We start from the raw sequence: 23,079 nt of genomic DNA, 5'->3' as shown, positions 1-23,079 counted from the left end.
AAAACCTTTGGCGCGGTGTTTTATAAAAAGGACACAATAAAACAAGGTGAAGGGTGTCCTGCGGCGACCTATTGTCGCAGCCGCAGGCACCCTTCTGCTCAATCGTTTGAGTAAAGCCTGATGGGTAAGCTAAAATATGGTGCAACGAATTGAGCCTAAAACGAGTCATTAAAAACCTCTCGTGCTGACTGTACATTAAAAAGAGGTACGGTTCCATGCCAGCTTGATTAGAGACAAGGGAGTGGGCAACTGCCGAGGATTTAATTAAATCCAACTCCCTCCCATTCAAGTAGGTCACTAATCTACAACAGCTCCCAAACAGCATTCTACTAGACACCTCAACCCTAGATGGAGCCTACTCTGGTACACACATATCTGTTGACCGGACTTATGACTGAACTCCTGCTCAGTCTGCATTGGGACATCAGCCTCAGCTCCGCCTGTCCAGCTAGCGAGACTCCACCCTCCACCAGACCGCTTCTTCAGTGTCCACTGATGTTGACATCCAGTCAGCCTTTAGAAGCTGACCTGGCTGACGTAAGACTTTAAATATTTACTACACTGGTTTGGTTAGCTCTTTGAGATATCAGGGTAAACCTAATGTGTGAGCATTCCTGCGTGTAGGGGGAGGGGGGGGGGCGGGATTGGCCAACCGTACAGGATATGGGTCGCAGAGGAAGAACTTGCTGCTTAAAAAGATGTTTGACTAGAGTTGAAGTCCCATGCCCAGGAGAAATTCTTTATTAGGACTGCCATGTCTCAGGCCAATGTAAGATACAGCAAAAAGCTGGTATTCAGCAACCTCCAGAGTCTCCAGGTAGGGAACCCGGTATTTGTTGCATACAGGAAGGGGTTTTCATCCAGCAGTGCATAGCTTAACCTTTTTGTCAGCATTACCCCTGCTCTGTAGTCTCCTTCAACCAAGATCGTTGGGTTGTGTGCTTAAGGTGTTTATTGCCATCATTACAGTGTTTACCACCTACATCTGTGACACTGCTTTGTCTGGCTGTCAGCCCACTGGAAGTTTCATAGCACAGATAGCCTATAGCCAGGCACACATTCTTAATTACACAAGCAATGTCAAGCAGACGAAAAGTACACAAGTGAATGACTGAGACCACACCAGTTTGTTTGTAGAAAGTTATGTTTCAGTTTTTTTGGTATGGTAATGGGCGATCCAAGGGCAGCCAGTGTTGATGTGACCTAAACTGGCTGCATGCCTGATTTGCCGATGTGGACCAGAAATACATGACATCTGGTGCTGAACCTTTGGGGGTTCACCCCACATCTGGACCCCTCCAGTCAAGGAAAAAACACTTGTGCACGGAGGTGGAGCCTTACCAGGCTAGTCCCCAGTGGGTCAGGTTTACAACTCATCTTGGGAATAACTCGGTGCCGCTTTCATCCCGGGGCCCTGCCATAAGGACTCCTGGGGTATTGGTATGAAGCCCCCTATGGGCTCTTTCTTATGGTTGCTTTTCACACCCAAGTCTTTTGGATCGCCCTGTAACTCTGTGGCAGGTTTGCATAAAGAGGTCGACCCCTAAACCCAAGGAGTATTTAAAGAGATCTTGCCCCGGAAACAACTTCCCTGAGGGGGTTAGAACAACCTCCCAGGTGCAAGCGCTCCATCTTGCCCCCTCCCCAATCTCCAGCTTGTTCAGACAGATATCATGCAGATAAAAGCGGTATACAGTCTGGCAGGTGAATGCTGTGCTAAGCTGTAGCCTGTAAAATTGTGGCCTTATGTGCGATGCAGACAGCATCATTACTTGGGAGAGTGCAGCTTTTACAAACCATGCATCCAACCTGCATTATCTTTACAGCACCTTCCACTATCAGGTAGTAAGTGCACCAACAGGTCCAAACTTTCAAGGTCTTGCATCCGGGGTGCACAATGGGGACAGGGAACTTTGGGACACCAACTCGGAACAGCACTTTTCACTGGGCTCTAGTTTACTGATGAACGAGAATGTATACAATTACTAGATGCACATATTATGTACTGATTGGTGTGTAAAGCTTACTTAGTAAATATCTAATTTATTTTCCCCCCTGTAGGTGTTGTACTAAATGATCGTTATTATTTACCCACTGCAGGAAGCAGTATTAAATGCAGTCCATAGGGGTTTCTATCATTTCGTGATTTACTTGTGTTATTTGTTGAGATATTGTTTCAGCAGTCCCTGGGCTACTGAATATCTAGTCAGCCTATTTCATCTAGGGATACTTTGTGACACAGCTCAAACAACCAACCTGGGGGCGCAAAGCCTTCATTAGAGGACCCGCCCCAGGGAGGAATGGTCATTGGGGTGCTCTCTTAACTGACAGGTCATTCACTGCTTGGATATTGCACCAATCCCTGGCTGCGCTTCGCAGAACAAATAACTGCAGTACCGTCAGGAAATATAAGGAGTCTGGCTGTCTTAGAGTCCAATTATTTTACTCCAAGGCAGAAAGCTATCTGCTTTCATTCCTTTTTTCCCCACCTTAAAGCGAAGATTTAAACAAGCATTTTCAATGCCAACAGTTTTAGTTTTTTTTACAAAATGTTTTTTAAAAACTTCCGTACTATGGTTACAAAGTAGGAGCAGCCATACAAGTTTCCCTCATACACTGGCCTAGCACAGTATTGCTAGGTTGCCTTAAACAACGAAAAGGGACAACACACAAACCAGCGGTGCAAGCTTTCCTCACACAATCACAGCGCAGGCAACAGCAGCACTTACTGTGGCACAGTATCAAAGCAGCAATGCAAATATACAGTAGACTCTCCTCTGTTCATTTGCCCTCTGAGTTGAGCTCTTTCCTGAGTCCGCTATGAATCTTTTACTCATGAGGGTCTTTGCTAGCTGCTAGAAATCTTACTACCGGGACCGCAGGAACTGTTGACACTCTAGATGACTTTATGTACGGGTATATCATATAACCCATATTGTTCACTTCTCTGTGTGTTGCCAACTTATTTGATTAACGTAGGGACTTTAGTTGAATTTATGCCGGATGGACAATGCTTGACATTTACATTGGGACTGTACATAAGTAAACTCAAATAAAGGATTTGGACACCTAAAGGGCTTTGAGGCTGGGCAACCATGGCCAAAAGTAAAACAACTAGTACCTTTACATTCAGGTTTTTAGCATTTATTAATGCCTCAATCCTAATCACATGACTGTCAGATTTCTGTACTTGTTTATAATTGTGTGACCTCTGTGCAGACAGATGTTTGTGCAAAGGAAGTAAAAATAATGGATATTTATGGTGGAACCTGTCAAGTGGGACCAATCCATAGAATGTGTTGTGTTATCAACATTTCCATAACGTTTGGTATGGTGGCGTTTAAGAGTAGAAAGAGACAGACATGTACTGCAACTATTACCTTCCTTTACCCTCAATTGTAAAGCGCTCTGATATCCCTCGGGATCATGTTCGCGCTATATAAAACTTAATAAATAAATAAATAAACCTGCACACGCAAGACCATAATGTCCTCCATTTTAATTGTATAGTAGTGCTTTTATAACTACCTACAATAACAATTGGTTTACTTCAATCTTACCGTTGTGGTCTCCTTTTTCTCCTGGTTCTTATGATGTGTACTACTTATTTAACTACCCTTGTTAAAAGGTTACCAGTTGAGACATTGTTGTACTGTTACAGTAATTACCCGGTCTCATATGGGTTAACGGGTCCACTCCTTTTATCTTTGCCATGCAGAGCAGGGCAACATGGGTGTTTATTCTTTGGCAAACTGCAAGGCCATGCTTTGAGTATCAGCACCCTTTGCCACACAGGGAATGTGTGTTACATTTTTCAACAAGCTCTACATGGTTAAGTGTCTTTTTTTATTAAGGCCACTAGTGAGTATGCAGAAGAAGCGCCTCCAACTTTTGTGTTTTTAGGTCTCGCACAGGCATGGGCGGACCAGCGAAGCTGCTGCCACGCCCTGCGAGAGATATTGTTCTAAAAAGGGTACTGTAAGCCCCGCCCCTCTTTTCCATTGGGTAGCGTCAGCGTTGATGGTAAACGCTGGTTTCCCATTGGAAAAGAGGGGTTTTGGGTGCCACCCTGTCCGCTTTTCGTATTGCCCCTCCGGACAAGGTAGCCTGCTTTGTGGCTGGCGTAAAAGACTATTCTTATATGCTTTTTTATTTAACAAGCAGATGAGAACATTCTTCACGTCAGCTGCGAAGCAGGCACATAGGCGCATGGGGTCACGGGGAGGACAGGGGGATCCCGACAGACTGTTTTGCACAGGCAGCCTCTCCTCGTTTGAGCCCCCCATCCTCCTCGGAGTACACCTCCACTCAGGGAGTCTCACCTAGCCCCTCCCAGCTCGAAGCACACCTAACTTGTTATAATCGGTATATATTTATTCCAACGTGCAAGAAATGCGGATTTTCTTTCTTTACTCGGAGATAAAGTCTAAATCAAACTAATACATTGTAATGAAAGATGCATGTGTAAAGAAAGTGGAAACTGCGGGGCTCCTGCCTTCGGCTTAAAGAGAGCGCCTGTGATATACTTGGGGATTCGCATCTCAGGAGAAGGCGCCGAGGGGACACTGTTTGCAGTCTGGGTGCTCTTTGCTGCAAACAGTTGTGGTGTCCCCCGCCCCCCCCCCCCGCCTTATTTCTTCCAGGTACATCACCATTCGGAGGAGCCTGTAGACATTAATGAGACCCCCACAGCCCCCCTCCCTGTAAGGAGGAGACGCCGAGCAGACACTGTTTACAGTCTGGGTGCTCTTTGCTGCGGACAGTGGTGGCGGCAGGAGGTAGTGCCCCACTGTCCCCCACCCCGGTCGGAGGAGCCTGTGGACATTAATGGGACCCCCCACCCCACTGCCCCCCTGTGCGGAGGAGGCGACGAGGAGACACTGTTTGTAGCAGCCACAGGGCCGCAGGCTGGTAAACCAAGGCAGCTCGGCCTCGGAGGACCAACAGTTCGAGGAAGGAAGGGGGGGTGGGGGGGGACGGTAAAAAAAAAAGGGGTAGAACAGAAAAGGAGCAAGGTTGAGAGGGGCTGGGCAGAGGGGACGCTGGGGTGGAAGAGAGAAGGGCTGGACAGAGGAGGCTTGGGTGGAGCAGAGAAGGGGTGGAAAGAGAGGAGGCTTGGGTGGAGCAGATAAGGGATGGACAGAGAGAGGAGGCTTGGTGGAGCAGATAAGGGCTGGACAGAGAGGAAAGCCGCTGGGGTGGAGCAGAGAAGGGCTTGACAGAGAGAGGAGGCTTGGGTGGAGCAGAGAAGGGCTGGACAGAGTGGAGGCTTGGGTGGAGCAGAAAAGGGCTGGACAGAGAGAGGAGGCTTGGTGGAGCAGATAAGGGCTGGACAGAGAGGGAAGCCGCTGGGGTGGAGCAGAGAAGGGCTTGACAGAGAGAGGAGGCTTGGGTGGAGCAGAGAAGGGCTGGACAGAGAGTGGAGGCTTGGGTGGAGCAGAGAAGGGCTGGACAGAGAGAGGAGGCTTGGTGGAGCAGATAAGGGCTGGACAGAGAGGGAAGCCGCTGGGGTGGAACAGAGAAGGGCTGGACAGAGAGAGGAGGCTTGGGTGGAACAGAGAAGGGCTGGACAGAGAGAGGAGGCTTGGGTGGAGCAGAGAAGGGCTGGACAGAGAGAGGAGGCTTGGTGGAGCAGATAAGGGCTGGACAGAGAGGGAAGCCGCTGGGTTGGAGCAGAGAAGGGCTGGACAGAGAGAGGAGGCTTGGGTGGAACAGAGAAGGGCTGGACAGAGAGAGGAGGCTTGGGTGGAGCAGAGAAGGGCTGGACAGAGAGAGGAGGCTTGGGTGGAGCAGAGAAGGGCTGGACAGAGAGGGAAGCCGCTGGGGTGGAGCAGAGAAGGGCTGGACAGAGAGAGGAGGCTTGGGTGGAACAGAGAAGGGCTGGACATGTGGATGCCTGACGCTCGTGGATGTAAATGACAATGCCTTTTATTTATGTTTTGGTTTGTACTACATAAATTAAAGGCATTGTCATTTACAATACCGTTTATAATACCAATAGCTCCAAAACTCGCAGTTGCGAGACCTATTGCATTGCAAATGCTTGTTATAATATGTAAGTATCATACCGCATCACACCATGTGCAAGCTGAAGGGAAGATTTGAAAATGTCTCTAGAACTTTCGAGAGATTTTATAATCAGTAAGATTGGAACTAGGACAGGCGGGAATATATTTAAAAGTTACTGTACTATTTTAAGGATCTGAAAGACGCTTAAGACCACAAAGCCTAATTCACAGAAAAGTTTATGGTTTAAAGACACAGAAATGTTGAACACTTTCATGGTGGAGCAGGTCGTGGACTATTTTCAGTAAGAGTTTCAAGTGTGGATTTATTGGTTTAGATACTTAAAGCCATATCGAATAAAAGAGCCAAGCCAGGATAATATGCAGAAGCTAAAAAAACAAGTCAATCACCAGCTTGCTCAAACAATACAATTTGTTCACAAGTAGTCCCAGGCATGGAATTAAATGCTTAAACACTAAATGTACCAAAAGCATCTAATTCACATATTGAGCGGTTCTGTGAATCTCGGAGCCTGATTTTGACTAGATTCTGGGAGGATACAAAGTTAACAACGTATGAAATCCATTCTCAACTCCTGCAGCCCACTTAGCATAAAGCACATATTTGCAAAATAAGTCGTAATATTATATCTGTTCTGTAATGGTTTTAACAATGTATTTATATCATAGAAACACAATGAACGAAAACAAAACCAATAGCTTTAACATGGGCCTGTGGTACTGCGTTTTAAAGAAAGATTACTGGGGTGTAGTGTCAATTACATGCGTTAAGATAGGGCATCAAATGAACGAAGGAGGCCTTTTTGTGAACTTTATGAAGGGAAGTCATTCTGACACTTGTAGATAGGGGTGAAGATCACGCAGAATAAACTTGTCAACAACCTATTGAATACATATGAGACGCTTCATTTTCTTTGACACTGTGGAAAACTGAGCGACTAACAAAGACATTTCAAGCTTCTGTTTTTAGAATAAAAAATGTGTAGTAAAATAATTACAATTGGATATTTTTTTACAAACGATGGGTAAGCATTGGTTCAATGTGTACTTTTTTGTAACTGTATTTTTATTAATTTTATGCAAAGTAAAAATTGAAAAAGAACATACAGAGCGAGTTGACAGTGCCCTACACATTTTTACGGCGATCACAAATCAGAGGCAGCGACAGACAAACATTATGCAATGTTTGCAAGCGGGAAAACCTACCAGCTCAACCAAAATCAAAGCAGTTTGTGTAAGTAACCAAGGCTACGAGTCAGACATTGTACAAGGAAGCACCATTTTTGGGTTTCGCCTGCCGAAGGCTGCGCTCTGCGCAGCTTTTCGGCGCAGGTGAAATCCTATGTCGACAATAAGCACTTCGGGAACGTCCCCCGGCTCTCATTGGCTAGCTCCATAAATGGAGGCTAGCCATTGAGTGCCGGATCTGTCCGTCAAGGCCGGACCAGATTCGGGGGCGTTCCCGAGATTTTTTCCCTGGGCGGAGTTACGTTTTTTCCGTTCCCTCCCCTTTCACTGAAAGTGATTTCAGATGCGCTGTCCATTCCCGCCCCCTCTGTGTGCCTTTCCGCCCCCCCTCGCTGTCCTGTGCACGTTTCCCGCCGTCCGTGTCCTCTCCCGCCCCCTCCCGCCGTCCGTGTCTTCTCCCGCCCTCCTCCCGCCGTCCGTGTCTTCTCCCGCCCCCTCCCGCCCTCCGTGTCCTCTCCCGCCCCCTCCCGCCGTCCGTGTCTTCTCCCGCCCTCCTCCCGCCGTCCGTGTCCTCTCCCGCCCTCCTCCCGCCGTCCGTGCCCTCCTCCCGCCGTCCGTGTCCTCCCCCCTCTCCAGGGCAAAGCTTCGGGCCGGAAAGCGCCCCTATGGCTGCGAGCAAAGTTCCAGGGACTGCTCTTCCGACTGGGCTGCTACATTCAGAGGAACTGCGGCAAATTCCTGGCGGTGGGTCTTCTCATCTTTGGCGCTTTCGCCGTCGGATTACGGGCCGCCAACCTGGAGACCAACGTGGAGGAGCTCTGGGTGGAAGGTAAGATGTGACCCTTGTTTTTCTAGCCACTCTCCTCCCCGGCATAGCCGTGCTCCCCCTTACACGCAGCAGGCAGCTGCAGTGGGCTCTGGGCCTACAAAGGACCTCCACGCGCTCGGAGGGGGTTGATTGGCAGCTGTGGTTTGGGGTGCTCGGGGCTCCCTTTCTGTGCTTGTTACTATTGCAGCATTAATTGGGACGGAGTGAGGGTTTTGTGGTGAGACGGAGGCTGTCTGGAGGACGTTTGTTGTAGTGTATGATTTAACCGTCTATCCCCGCCCGCCCAGTATCCCAGATACCGAGTTAGCACATTTTGTCTCTACGCAGGAAATCTTCCGAAAGCGTTTCTCATCCTTTATTAATGGGATGTCTTAAGACTCCCGCAGCCCCGCTTCTGACACACTTTTGGGGAAGTATTTTCAGAATGTTAGCAAATGGCACCTGCGCTGTTGTTAGGGGAATACTCCCCGGCCCACAACATGTTTTTCTGTATACACATTTAAAGATGTATAATGCAGAAAACAACTTGTGTAGATCGATGACACAGCCGATGTTTGCTGTTTTTGATAGCATGAATTCGGACATTGGCCTCCTGTGGTGGGATTGTGTGAGGGCAGTGTGCACAACACCTCAGCACCTCGCCCCTGGCTCCAGTTTTATTCGTTCGTGCAAATATCTGCCCACCATGTTGTCCTGCAGCCGCGTGCTGCATTTTGGCTGCCTGGCGTTTCTGCACTTGGATTCGTAATTTGTGGCAGCGAGGCTCACAATTGCGTCCTAAGCTCAGGAGTGAAATGATCTGAAGCAACAGGGGGAATTAATTTGTTCTTTGTTGGCAAATGACCGGACGCCCTTTTTCCGTTTCCTGTGCATCCTGCCGCCTACTTTACCTGTCGGGTCACTTTTTAACACGACTCTGCCCTAGTCACTAAGAAGAAGGCATGACAGAAAAGGACTTGTTGTTGTTGCAAGTGGGCCGCCTCGACCTGGTAAACGCATGTTCCGGTGTTTGATGTATTTTTAAAAGCACATTGAACGTGTTTTAACGTAGGTAAGCCCGCTTGGTTTCTTTTCTTTTCGCAAACAGTATTTTTGTTTTAAACTATGTGCAGACATGCCAACATTTTAGGGCAGGGAAGTGGGATATTTAAAAATAGTAATCGGGTGAATGTAACGTCCCCATTGATTTCTATTGCAGAAAATGCAATTTCAGGCGGGAGACAGCTAAACGAAAGCCATTGGGGTTTTTACTTGAAAAATCGGGATTCTCCCGCCGGAATCGGGTCTATATGCATGTATGACTATATGCATGGTCTCTTAACCCCTCTGGTTGAAGTTCTGTGGCTTTAATGCCTGAAAGAGAGCTTTAAGATGTGTCAGAAGCGCTTGTTTATTCGCATGCAGTGGTTTACAACATCAAGTACGTTGCATATAGGGTGACCGGATTTTGAAAACAACTGGAATATTTCACAAACTTATGAGTTTACTGAAATCTGCCAGGACAGATGATAAAAAAAAAGGGCTTGCCATCAGTAAATCCGGGTTGCTTGGTCACACTGTTTAATTTGTTAACAGTTTTAATAATTTTAAGTCATAACAGATCACATTTTACTGTGTTTTCAGTTTTGCTCCCCTTCCCCCAATCTGTTGTTTAGCTTGCCCCATCCCTCCTGCATTGTGTTGCTTGCCCTGCTAGTGTTGGCCACTGCATTGAGTTTTCTCCCCTAACTTTCAGTCATGCTGCTAATCAGCATGGCTAAAAGACATTGACAAAGCCAATTGCTGAGTGCTAGGGAGTGCTATAGAGTGCAGAGTGACTAGTGAGTGCTAGGGAGTGCTAGAGAGTGCAGAGTGACTAGGGAGTGCTAGAGAGTGCAGAGTGACTAGGGAGTGCTAGAGAGTGCAGAGTGACTAGGGAGTGCTAGGGAGTGCTAGGGAGTGCTAGAGAGTGCAGAGTGACTAGTGAGTGCTAGGGACTGCATAGTGACTGCAGAGTGACTGCTAGGGAGTGCAGAGTGACTGCAGAATGCTAGGGAGTGCAGAGTGACTGCCGAGATTAAGCTAATGGCAATGTAAATGACAATGCCATTTATTTATTTGTTTTCAAAACCAACACATAAATACAAATTTTGTCATTTACAATGCCAATAGCTCTAACTTTTCCAAAGGCGAAACCATTGCATTGTAAATGCTTGTTACACTTGGTCATCAGAAAATGATTGTTGAGTATTAACCCTGCACACAATCAGTCAGCTATCTAAGAGTCGCTCTTGAAACTCGAATCACTGTCATCCTGAAACATACGCAGCAACTGAGCCCAAAACATTATGGGATCAGCTGCGCCTTCATCAGTACCAGACACTTATGTGGTATCTTGTGCCACTCTCCATTCCAAGAGATCATGCAAACATTGCTCCAACAGAGGGACCCTCTTGGACATCCACCCAATTGCCACCCATCTCTTTGCCAATGATAGGGCCAACTGGGCAAGTCTGTAAGGGATTTTACGTCCTCTAGGGCGCACCATCATTCCCATCAAGCAGGCTAGGTGCATCAATAGTATTTTAATCCCACTGGCCATCTCTATAAATGGCACTACTTGCCCCCAAAAATACAGGACCTTGTCGCATCTCCACACTAGATGTATGAAAGTGGCTCCACAACACAGAGTGCACACTTAGGTTTTTCAGCGGGACCTATTTTATTTAGACTATATGTTACAGAGCATCTCCAATGGCTTCTAGAAATGGGTGGTACTGCCGTGCTTATCTTACTAGACCTCAGGGCGGCTTTGGATACCATATCACATGACATTCTTATCAAAAGATTGATACATCTGGGTCTCCAGGGCACTGCGTTGGCCTGGTTGTCCTCCTTTCTGACGGATCCCACGTTTCAGTTTTTTTCAACAAACGTGTCCAGCAAATACCTGCTGTCTTCAGGAGTCCCACAAGGGTCTGCCCTCAGCCCCATGATTTTCAAAATGTATGACCGCCCTCTGGCGGACCTAGTGGAAAGCTGTGGCCTCACCCTCTTTTCATATGTGGACGACACTCAGATTATTTTCTGCTTATCTTCAGAGCATGATGCTTCTTCTCCCCTTGGATGCACTCCAACGCTTTAAAGCTGAACGGTGACAAGACCAAGGCCATGGTACTGAGTAGGAATCTCCAACACTGGCCTTCTTCGCTTGGGACTCTTCCTGTACCCACTAACAAAGTGAAGAACTTTGGCTTTTGGTTAGACTCAAATCTATCCATGAAGCCCAAAGCAACCAAGGTAGCATCCTCATGCTTTGCCATCATGTAGTGCCTTAAAAAGATTCAATGGGTACTTCCCTTCCCTGCCTAGAGAACTGTCATCCAGGCCATGATTTTGTCTAAGCTGGACTACAGTAACATTTTATATCTGGGAGCAGATAGGACTGTGAACAGACACCTTCAAGTGGTTGAGAACTCTGCTATCATGCTCTTGTTCAGTCTCCCCAAATATTCCTCTGTGTCTGTCCTCCTTCATGATCTCCACTGGACAAGCGCACCCACTTTACGGCACTGTGCTACTTGTATAAAATCTACTCGCACTCAGGTCCTCAGTATTTGCAAAACCATGTCACTCCCTATCACCCCTCCCACATCCTGCGTTCAAGTAATTAATCTCTTTTCACAGTTCTCAGAGTTAGGCGTGCCCGGATGGGCAGTCGTTCTTTCTCTTCACTTGGCCCCAGATGCTAAAACGCCCTCCTAGAGACCCTCCATCACTGCATCTCCCTACTGACCTTTCGCAAGGAGCTGGAAACCTGATTATTCTAATCTACTCCTTGCTGAAAAAGCCTAAAACCTGGTTAATCTAGTATAACTCATAAGCTGTCTAGCCTGCAATCTAAGTGCTGGGAAACCGTGCGCTATATACGAATCAAATAATAATAATAACATGGAGTGACATAGGTATGGTGTAGAAAATGAAAATGTAGGAGCTTAAATCTGTTGTTACAGGATACAGTACGCACAAGGCCAGGCGCACTCAACCAATCCGAATCTGAGAGGGACACCCGCAAATCTCTTTCCCAAGTCCCCAAAGTGTTGAGGTTGCATGTCACTCCTAAGAGCTTTGTAAAAGAGGGTAGATAGATGGTGTTCCTTGCCCCCCACAATAAGACTATTAAGCACCCACGAGGGCCACAGCGTCACTGGGAAATCTGTCCAGAGCTCTTTCGCTAAATTCTCCAATTTAGCATAATGAAAGAAGTGGGTTGGTCCAACCCCAAAGGAGTCCTGGGCATCCTGAAATGTGATAAAAGGCATCTCCTGGGTATATCTCACCCACTACCAGACACCTCCCTCTCTCCATTGTTCCATAGACATGTCCGTATCTATATTCTTAAAGGGAACCCGATCCCACAATTGTAGCTCCCTGTTTAAGAGGGCCCTATGGAAAAAACGTGTAGACTACCTTCTCCAAAATTTCCACCATGACTTGAATTAGATAAGGAACAGGTCGGTCTGGCATGCCCCCTCGCATCAATAACTGGGGCAAAGTATTGCAGTTTCTCTCAGTTCTTAGACTCCGTGAGCCATCTAGTGGCATGCTGCAAGTATGCAGCATAATAGTAGAACTGTATATCGGGGACCACTAATCTCCCATCCTCCCAGTCTTTCTTAGGCGTGGCCAGCGCCACCCTACAGTGCATACCGGCCCATAGAAGATTCACCAACAGGCTATCCGGCCCGTGAAAGAACGGGTCCCGCAGCAGAAACTGAGAGTTCTGCACTAGGTACAAGCAGCGTGGAAGGAAAATCATTTTAGCCACAGCTGCCCGTCCCATCACTGACAGCGAAAGCCTATTCCACAATCTAATGGAGTTCTCTAGGCCTGTCAACACCCTGTCCATGTTTTTGCTTTGATGCTGGGCCTCAGTGTGCATAATCCAACTCCCTAGGTACTGAAACCCTTCCAATGCCAACTGGGGAGCCACATCTGGCAATTGGTCCAATTGACTCCCTATTAAGCCGCCCAAGGGGAACAAGAGTGACTTGCGGACATTGATATTAACCCCTTACCTGCGGGGCTAATTCCCCCATGGTGCGGGGGTGAGCGCGGCGCTCGTGACGAGACCAGACAGTCATGAGTCACGGTGGAGCTGTGCTCATAAAGAACCTGGTCCCGTCACGACCCCGCCCACTCATTAATTCTCCCGCACAGGCAGGGAATTAGCCCTGCGTGTGCGGAGTGGCGCCGTTATGACGAGACCAGGCCGTCATGAGCACAGCTCAACTGTGACTCATGATGGCCTGGTCTCGTCATGAGTACACAAAGGGTTAAGACCCGAGACCACACCAAAGGAACCCAGAAACTGCATCAGGATCGGAACCGACGCCCCAGGCGTTCACACATACACTAGTGAGTCATCTACATATAGTGAAATAATGTGGGTAGTGTCCCCCACCCTGATACCCTAGGGTTCTAGCTCTGTACGTAGCAGCCGCGCAAGGGGTTTGATTGCTAATGCAAACAAAAGCGGGGTGCGAAGGCACCCCTGACAAGTTCCGTTCCCTGCTGGCTAGGCTTCAGAAAGCTTACCTCCCACCCTAATACATATAGAAGGGTATACAAAAGTTGTATACTGGAGCATAAATTGGGGTCAAACCACATGCCCACAAGACTGCCTTTAGATAGGTCCACTCTACTGTATCAAATGCCAGATCAAGGGAGACCAAAGCCATCGCCCTTGCTCCATCCAAAGTGTCATTTAGTACATGTGCCAACCTGCGTAGGCTATGAGTAGTGCTACAAGCCTGCATGAACCAGCTCTTGAACTGCTCCTTGCAAGCCTGGTTGCCAATATTTTGATCTGTATTGAGCATAGTGAGGGGCCTGTAGAAAGAAGGGTCAGCGGTGTCTCCTCAAGCTTTATCATCAAACACACTATCCCCTCTCGCATAGTCAGCAGAAGACGTTTCTTCTTCGCTTCCAGATAGATCTCCAGCAGTTTTTCTTTGAGGGTGGAAGAGAAGGCGTGATAGAAATCCGCTGGGGACCCATCTCCACCTGAACCTTTAGACCTGTTAAGTGCTAAAACAGTAGCACCCACCTCCTCCAAATAGAGGTCCTCCTCGAAGTCCTGCATGACCTCTCTCTGTAACTGAGGAAGCCCCACTCTGGCTAAAAGCTATCCATCCCTCCCACAGTGTCCGCTGGGCTAGCTCTATACACCAGCTTTAAGTGGTCCAGCAGGGCTGAAAGAACGTGCCACTGCCGGGTTTGCAATTGACCCTGACCGTTCCATATAGATAAAATGAGAGTTACTTCAGTTTCTAGCCTGAGGACCCATGCCAGGAGCTTACCGATTTAGCACCATCCCTGTGTAATAACTGATTATACGATTTCAATACAGTTTTATACAGTTTATCCCAGAGGGAGTGCAGCTCCATATGGACGCTAAAGTTGCTGCACACACATCAGCTGAATGTAACTACCCCGGATATGCACCGGAGCGACACATTTCACACTGCGTATGCAACTGAGCACTTGCTGTCAGGACCCACGCGCTAATTCTAACCCTACCCCGAAGCCTAATCCTACCCCCCTCCCCCAACCATGGTTTACCACTAATGTAAAGAGGTAACCCACTACAGACCCATACACATAATATCATGCCTTAAGAATAACCTAAACATAACGTACACCAACAATGATTACCATGCAATCTTACAGACCATGCATGCAAACCCCCACCCCTAACATTCTATAGGTAATGACAAAATAATTATTGCTGCGAGTCCTTCCTGCAAAGTGAGAAAGAAGTATTAGATAGCATTGCAGTGGTCAAGACTACAGTAAGTGTCACATCCTGCTGCAGACTCATCAGCATCGATTTGTCCTATTGCACTGGAGAGGTTCCCCCCTCCCCCGATTCCGGTCACTGGATTGGTTGAGCCAAAACCATGGACCCATCCTCCCGTATCTCCACCCTGGAAGGATTATCCTTCTCAGGGAACTGTTGATGCTCAGAGTCAGGTCCCCCACACGCCCTCCAGTTGGAACCCTCCACATCGGTCAGGTTTCGGCTCTAAAGGATCCAGTGTGTTACTTGGGCACCCTATCCCAGATCTCCAGCTAGCACTACACATCATCAGGATGATCAAAAAAGTGTGATTTGCCCTCCAGATCACTCTCAACCTGGCTGGGTATAACATGTAGCGAAGGCCCATCGAGCGAAGCTTGGCCTTAACCTCCAGGAATATTTTTCGGGCGCACTGTACCTTGCTGGTGTAATCTGAGTAAATGGAGGTTCGAAGGTTCTCATATTTGGCAGTGTCAGTGTCCCTGGACGCCCTGAGGGTACAAGCCCCGTCCTTGTAGTTTAAGATGCAGGCAATGATTGCCCCTGGAGGAGCCCCAGGACGAGGTGGAGCCATCAGAGCACGGACCACCCTCTCAATGATGAACACGGGGAACAGTCCACTGGGCTTCAAGGTGCCATGCATCCAAGCAGGCGCACATTATTGTGGCCGGACCTCCCCTATGCATCCTCCACCATAGCCTCCAGGGCCCCACACTGAGAAGTGACCTCAGCCATCTGCATCCTCAAGGTGGCCACTACAGTCTGCAGCTCTTCAATTAATCCCTCAGCCAACAGGACTTTCTCAGAGACCTTGTGGAGATCAGTGCGCAAAAGATTTACCTCAAGGGCCACCATCTCTTTCTTGCTCTCCAGGGCTACCCTAGAGCCCTAAATGGCACCAGCAGCTCTGCTCTTGAGGGCTTCCCAACAGATGGCTCAGACTCCTAGTCACCCCACCCAGAGATATGTCCTCTATTGCGTTGCGAGGCGGTGTCATGTAATGCTCCATGGGTTCCCCTGGGTGGGCCCCACCTGCTTATTTCTCCCCATTGTACTTAAGAGCAAGAACCTCAAAGTGCATCTATGCCCCACCACCCCCCTGGGCGCCACCAGGAGCAATCTCAGGGGCCCTTACGGGCTCCAAAGGGGGAAGGTAGTGTGGCCAGAAGCAGTCAGCTGTACCCTTCAGTCCCAGATGGCCAAATACTCAAAGTACAGTCAGGGAAGCAAGGCCCGAGAGTTCATCACTGGCCCGGCAGCATGCGTCCCACACCAACAGAAGGTCATAGCCCAGGGGCATCCATTCTGACCCAGGCACTTACTTCCTTCAGAGCCCTGAGGGATTCCAACAGGTCTCTCTCCAACACACAGCAGGGACAGCAACAGCAGGGGGCGCCCGATCTGTGCCACCCCCGACAGGCCCAAGCTCAGCAGCCCCTCACCTCTTTCCACCAATGAGGAGTTTGTGTTTGCAAAGCCACCCAGGAAGCGTGACCCCACCCGATGGCTCCACAACAGTGTTTGCGGGATTGAGGCCCCCCCCAGGTCAGCCCCGCCTAGGCACACGAGGGCCGCCCCAGAACCGACTTGCCAAGCTGAGCGAAGCCGGGGAGACAGGGCACGTCAGGTTGTTTGGTGCGGGCCGAGTCCATATACCCATAGTCTCCCCTCACTGAGTAGGGAGACCAGTGGCTCCTGTCCGTCAATGGATCAGACCACAGGTCAGCCAGGCACCACCTGGGACCAAAGGAACTCCGCTGGCCCACCATGCTGCAGCACCCGCAGTAACCAGCCACAAGGGCTACAGGCCCACCGAGGGCCAATCTGATCTGACGGGTGCAGGGAAAGCTCCCCGCCTCGCAACTCAGGATTCCGGGATGCAGGGGCCAGGCACCACGCATTGGATTCACAGGATTAGCGGTGATAACGAAGATAGGATTCTGCAGGATATTACCAGGGTCGGACAGGAGCCTCTTAGGCGTGTGTCCTGTCAGACATCTTACGTGGCCACGCCACTCGGTTCAATATGTACTTTATAACTGTATTTTATCTTTTTACAAACAAATGCTTGAATTCTTGATTTGTGTGTCGTGTAGTATCTATGTGGTGAAAATCCATTAATAAATAAATGGAGCATAACACTGTAAACTCTGTGTTGCGCGAAATATTAGTCATATGCTCCATTTCATCTACAAAGGCACATTTTGCATATCTTACATTTTACTGGAGATTAAACATATTAACAGCAGTTTATAAATACTAACATGCTATGCACGTTTCCGTATCACACTTACTTAATTTTTTCAAATAAGGGTGAACTTTCCTAAGACAAATTGTACTTTCTCAATGCCTTATAGAAAGCGAACTACGCTTGTGGGAGCGCTTAAACTCAAAGACAAACACTTCTTCCTCTACAGGACTAACCATTTCAATACATGGCTTTATTTACATAAGTTCTGAGCCTGGTACAGAACAAAAAAACTGAAAATCTTCCTCCAGTCCGACTTTTATCCTACAGTGCTGCCAAAGATGAGTATGTCTAAAAGGTAGAGTAGAGGATGGAGTTAAGGGCAAAGGCTGCCAGGCTACGCCAGCAGCATATTGCCATTGCTGTGGATTTATAAACACTGGCCAAACAGCTCTGTCAATGCAAATGAATTCACACAACACCAGCCATGACGGGCATTACCACAATATAACAGGACACTTTAGGAGAAAAAAGGTACATTTCTGAAAATGGGAAACATGTTAGGAGGCACTCTGCTGTTCAAGAAAGCTAGAAACGTGTTTTCAGAAAAAAGATGTAATATTTATAACCCAGTAGATAGAAGGCCTGGTCTTAAACATGTGGATTGGCGTCCAGACATACACCTTTTATTTACTTTCAAATTGCTTTTTCAACGTAAGTCCGCTTTTCTAACAATTATAATTTTGTAGCTGTATTTCTTTGACCACATTTTCTTTTAACAGGAGTATACCACACTCGCAAGACTCAGCCTAATGAGAAGTTACTAGTTTGGAAACTAAAAAGGCTAGCAGCGTTCTACAGCACTAAAGAGTAGGCGAGACGACTTCTACCATACAAAGGTCATTAGAGTCTTTATGAAACATCCTAGGAATACACATAGCAAAGCATCTAGTAACATTATCTAAGACACACAAACGAAAAGGATCCTACCTGGTAGATGTCCGACAGGCTGCTGCTTTCGGAGTCACTAGCAATGCTGCACCCCGATTGGCTGGAGGGTACGTGGGTCCCATGAGGGTGTGGATTGTCCGTAAGGTGCATCTTGGTGAGGTCCGCGGGCAGCTGTGGACACAAAACGTCAGCATTACTCTTCGGCGCGGCGAGAAGGCGCTATGAGCCACAGCGCATCGTTGAGACATCTAAGTCTCCAAGTACCTGCCAACTCTGGGACCTTAGGGTGACTCCTTGGAATCACGCATCCCATGACAGAGGTTCCAGTGCGCTCAAGCGAAAACAAAAAAAAATGGCTGCTTCCAGAATCTATATCTTTAGCCAAAACGTCCACTGCACCCGTTCTGGCCACCACGGGATGTGCGGGTGCCACTTCCTGGAAGAGGATTCGGTGAACGGCAGCGCCTCTTGTTCCCGGATGTGCTCTGAGGAGGCAGCTTCGCTCCAAGCCTCTCCTGCACGCATTCCACATGCAGTAATCACACGGAGGGAATTTCACAAGTCACACACAGGCTTCTGACTAGACTTGTCACACGTGCGCACACACCTACCAAGGCGGGACGTGAATGTACGAAATGACGCTGCGAGAGCCAAGAACGCTGCATTACTCATGTCTGACGCTTCCCCCTGGAATAACCGCTCCACTGGGGCTAGTTTTCAGAGCCCTTGAGATACAGCAGAAAAGTAACTTTAGTCACTAATTCCGCTCCACCCCTATACGGAAGCCCTCCACCCCAAAACAAGCAGCAGCGGCTATGTAAACGTCCACAGTGAAAGTTCTTTTTAAACTTCCTGGGTTCCAGGCAACAGCTAGAAATAAACGGTTTACTCTGTTTCCATCTTATTACATGGTATAAGAAGTGAATAATGTTTCCAAAGCACCATTGCGTCGCCAGCTTACATTCCAATGAAACAGGACAGACCTGCATAGAGCGGGACGCATGGATTGGTCGAGGGGTTTCTTCACATTCACCGGGGCTGGTCAGGCACAAGTAGTACTTGGAACCACGGAGAAAGATCACTTTATCACGAGGACATGTACAGGCATCGGTTTGCCTCGGTCTCCTCCCAATCATATATAAAATGTACAGCCGCATAAAGCTAACAGGGGTGAGGCTAAAAATGCAGGGAGTCTCCTGCAACCTGCCACTGCACTGGGAGTGCGCATACAATGACAGCCTCAACTGTGACCCGGGTGGGTATTAATGCTTTGGATATCGTAAACACGATTAACAGGTGCACACGGGTCACAGTGGTAAGAGTATTCGTGTATCTAGTACTTCCCTTTCTACTTGCTGTTGAGGGCAGGCCTTTATAACGGCGCACACACCGGCCTCGGGCCCTGCCAGTATTTGAACTCGTCACCTACACCTCATCATCACGTACTTCTGTGGCTCTTAGCCAGGCAGACGCAGCCCTACCCTTCCTACACAGGTCAGACGAAAGAACCTTTAATGTCCTCAGAGACAGACAACCTGTGAAGGGACCGCTCCAAGAGCGCCCACGTGCTGCAGGGAGTGCTTTGCGCTTTTTTTCCTGCCGCCCTTGGCAAGAGTCATCAAGAGGCCAAGAGACTCATTTTAATGGGCCTTCGAGAATCTTTTGTACAGATTAAAAGATACCGCTGTAGTATTTGCGGTGTTTCGGGTCTTAATAAACACCCAAAAAAAGGAGTGGGGTTTTAGGGTGAAAGAGCTAAATTTTTATGAACGCTCAATCTTTCGTTCTATTCATATTTGCAGGATGTTGCAGATGAAAAGAGGAGCATGGTATGGGCAACAAAGGCTATCCCCCAGATGCATCAAGCATCCATTTTGCGATTCCTTATTAGCGAAAAATAAGGAATCGCTAATAAGGAATAGCAAAATGGTATGCAAGAAGAAATCACTTTAAAAATAGCGATTTCTTAACCCCTTCTACGCTCATGACAAGCTCAGCTCGTCATGAGGTACACCTCTCGTACACTCATGACGAGCTGAGCTCGTCAAGAACCACGGGTTTTAGCATTCTTCAGCGCACCGCGGTAAATCTGCACCGCGCTGATGAGGTTAAAATTCCATAATTGCGATTTGCAAATTGCGAGTCGCAATTAAGGAGTACCTCCCCATTTATTCCTATGAGCCTAGAGGTCCATAGGAATGAATGAGAAAATTTTTCCATTTGCGAATCGCAATTAGCGAATCGTAAAATGAGAATGCGATTTCAAGGGTGCAGGGGTGTCCAAAGGACACCCTGTTGCACCCTTGAAATTGATCTGTGCACATATGTTGCGCACACACATGCCCTTAGGGCATGTGTGTGCGCAACATGAAACTTTGAAAAATGCACTTTAGTGCATTTTTTCAAGTTTTTGCAAATTACCATGAAGTTGTACTTCATGGTAATTTGCGAGCCCTATTAGCGAAATCGCTATTTTTTAAACTTTAATGCATTGCATTTAAGGAATCTCAATTTGCGATTCCTTAAATGCAAGTTATCGCAATTTAGCGAATTCTCAATTTGCGATTTTTACATTTGGGATAATGCATCCCAAATTAAAAATACCGGTCGCAAAGGGGCAGATTCTGAGAGTCTGCCCCTTTGCGATCGGTTTTTAGCTTCATGCATCTGGGCCTATGTCAGCTGTAAAGGTTTCGTTGTTTTTTGCAGTATTGAGAGTATCTTTAATTGTGTCCTTGTTAATTCTAAATGTTATCCAATAAAAGTGGACTATCTCAAGCAGAAATTAGTTTTTACCCAGGATGAATGAAGCAAAGCTTAGAAAAGTGATAAGCAGTTAGTACAATGGATGTTGGCTTTATTTTCGTCTCTTTGTTCACAATTTACTACGTTTAGTCATCTGTTTTTGCATTACTTTAAATGTTAGTTTAAGTTACCCATGATGCTTTAAAAGAATCATATTTTACAATTGTACACCAATTCCATTCAATAAAAGAACAATTTACACTAGTTTTATATAGGTAAGGGTCATCAAAGACGGTTGTTCAAATTTTAGCTTAGTGGATTTTGCACCAATTCGAAAATCTTTAACAGGAAAACTTTCTGATCTTGGAAGCTGTTATCAGAATCACGAGCCTGCTGGGTGAAACTGGAACAAATGCGTATATGTAAGAAACAGATGGAGTAACCCTCCTCCCTCCTATTAAGCTTTAATATAAGGTTTTCAATACAGAAATGAGCCACAATCAGAAAGCATACAAATGCACATTCTCAGATACTGAATGTTGAGTTTGTATAATTCAGAGAAAAAAAGGAGAAAAACAGTATACACTCAAAGCATTGTCCTTATCACTTTGCCAGCAAAAGACTGTCGCCTCTCAAAGACTTTCAGCAACCACAGACGTATTTCACCTCTTTTCTGTCTCATCCGTGATATGAAGTTTACAAGCAAATTAATGTGGTTACTGTGGAATGAACACTTCAGGCTGATTTAAATAAACAATTGATTAATGAATATGTCTTTCCCACTTAAAACCCTCTAAACATAAAAGCAAAAACGCATACAGACTTCTTCAAGAGAAGTGTGGTAAAACAGACCTGAAACACAGAACAAAGAAAAACTATGAACATCTACGAGTACACAAATACATCCAACAAATGCCACTGATGCAGGTAAAAAAGAGAAGCTTAGGCTATTAATTTTAAGGGACAGTGACATTTTTTTCAAAAGCAGCATATAGCAGATTCCACGAAGCAAAAACAAAACTACAGGCAAGAGGAGAGGAACCCTCAAGCACAGCCACCAACTGAAAAAGAAGTTCCCTTTAATTATATTAGGTATAGCAAGTGATACTTTAAATATAGAGCGGAGGCAGAGTTAAACAATGGTGTCTAAACTGCTGGTGAAGCCCAACTCTTGTCAAAAGGTTGCCCAGACACATAGGACGGGGGAGGGGGGAGATGGGTTCACACAGAGGCAGGCATGTGGAGCATTGACTCTCAAAATTGGCTTGGGCTGGGACCAGGCCTCAAAAGGACTCAATCGTTTTCAGATACCCACAAGTTGTTATTTCTAAAGGAGTAATTGAATCAAATTATTACATTTACATTTACTCTACCACTGGGGGCTACACTAGATCCCCATGCCAGAAATACTCTCATGTCTTAAGGAGACTGCTTTGCTCCAGTTCAGTGATTTATCATTCCATCTCCCAGGATCGCCATGGTGGTAGATCGTTTTTGGCCTCAGTTCCATAAGTATGGAATAAATTACAGCTACAAATTAGCCAGATAAGAAATCATGCAACACTGCGGAGAGCTCCTAAAACTTCTTTTGTTAAAGCACCCACTGTCTGGCCTTTTCTCGTCCTGAAAGTGAATTATCAATCAATCAGGGATTTGTGAAGCGCACTATTAACCCGTAGGGCCTCAAGGTGCTGGGGGTGAATATCGGGCAGCTCTGAGTCATCCGAAGAGCCAGGTGCTGGGGCTCTTCCTGAAAGCGTGCAGTTTGGAGGTTCATCTGATGCTTAGGGGTAGTTTGTTCCAGGTCTTGGTCGCGATGTAGGAGAAGGCTCTTCCTCCCATTCTGGCTCGCCGGTTGCAAGGGATTTCGGCCAGGGTGAGGTAGGCGGAGAGGAGGTTTCTCTTGGGGGAGTGAAAGGAGATTCTTCATTGAGGTATTGGGGTCTGGTGTTGCGGAGGGATTTGTAGGCATGAGTGAGCAGCTTGAAGGTCACTCTCTTTTCGACAGGAAGCCAGTGAAGGTCTCGTAGGTGCTGTGTGATGTGGTCTTGTCATGGGATGCCGAGCACGAGTCTGGCTGTGGCGTTCTGGACGGCTTGAAGTTTGTGGAGTAGAGATTTGTTAATTCCGGTGTAGAGGGTGTTCCCATAGTCCAGTCTGCTTGTTATGAGCGTGTGGGTGACGGTCTTCCTTCGGGGGGATCCACTTGAAGGTCTTACAGAGTATGCAGAGGGTGTTGACGCACGTTGATCTGTCGGTTCATGGTGAGGGAGGATTAGAGTATGATGTTGAGGTTGCAGGTGTTGTCAGT

General features: G+C 47.3%; 1 protein-coding gene across 6 annotated transcripts in view; it reads right to left on the bottom strand.

The window, feature by feature from the left end:
- The window catches only part of RAPGEF6 (Rap guanine nucleotide exchange factor 6), an 885,786-nt gene that overhangs the window by 261,535 nt on the left and 601,172 nt on the right, over positions 1–23,079 (bottom strand). For all 6 annotated transcript variants that reach the window (XM_078653140.1, XM_078653141.1, XM_078653136.1 and 3 more), the window contains exon 7: positions 18,063–18,194. In XM_078653140.1, coding sequence (XP_078509266.1) covers positions 18,063–18,194 — 132 coding nt within the window. The remainder of the gene's footprint in view (positions 1–18,062; positions 18,195–23,079) is intronic.

Source organism: Lissotriton helveticus, chromosome 7, assembly GCF_964261635.1.
Source record: "Lissotriton helveticus chromosome 7, aLisHel1.1, whole genome shotgun sequence".
Lineage (NCBI taxonomy): Eukaryota > Metazoa > Chordata > Amphibia > Caudata > Salamandridae > Lissotriton > Lissotriton helveticus.
Note: the sequence above shows the minus strand (reverse complement) of the source record. Positions and strands in the feature narration are given on the sequence as shown.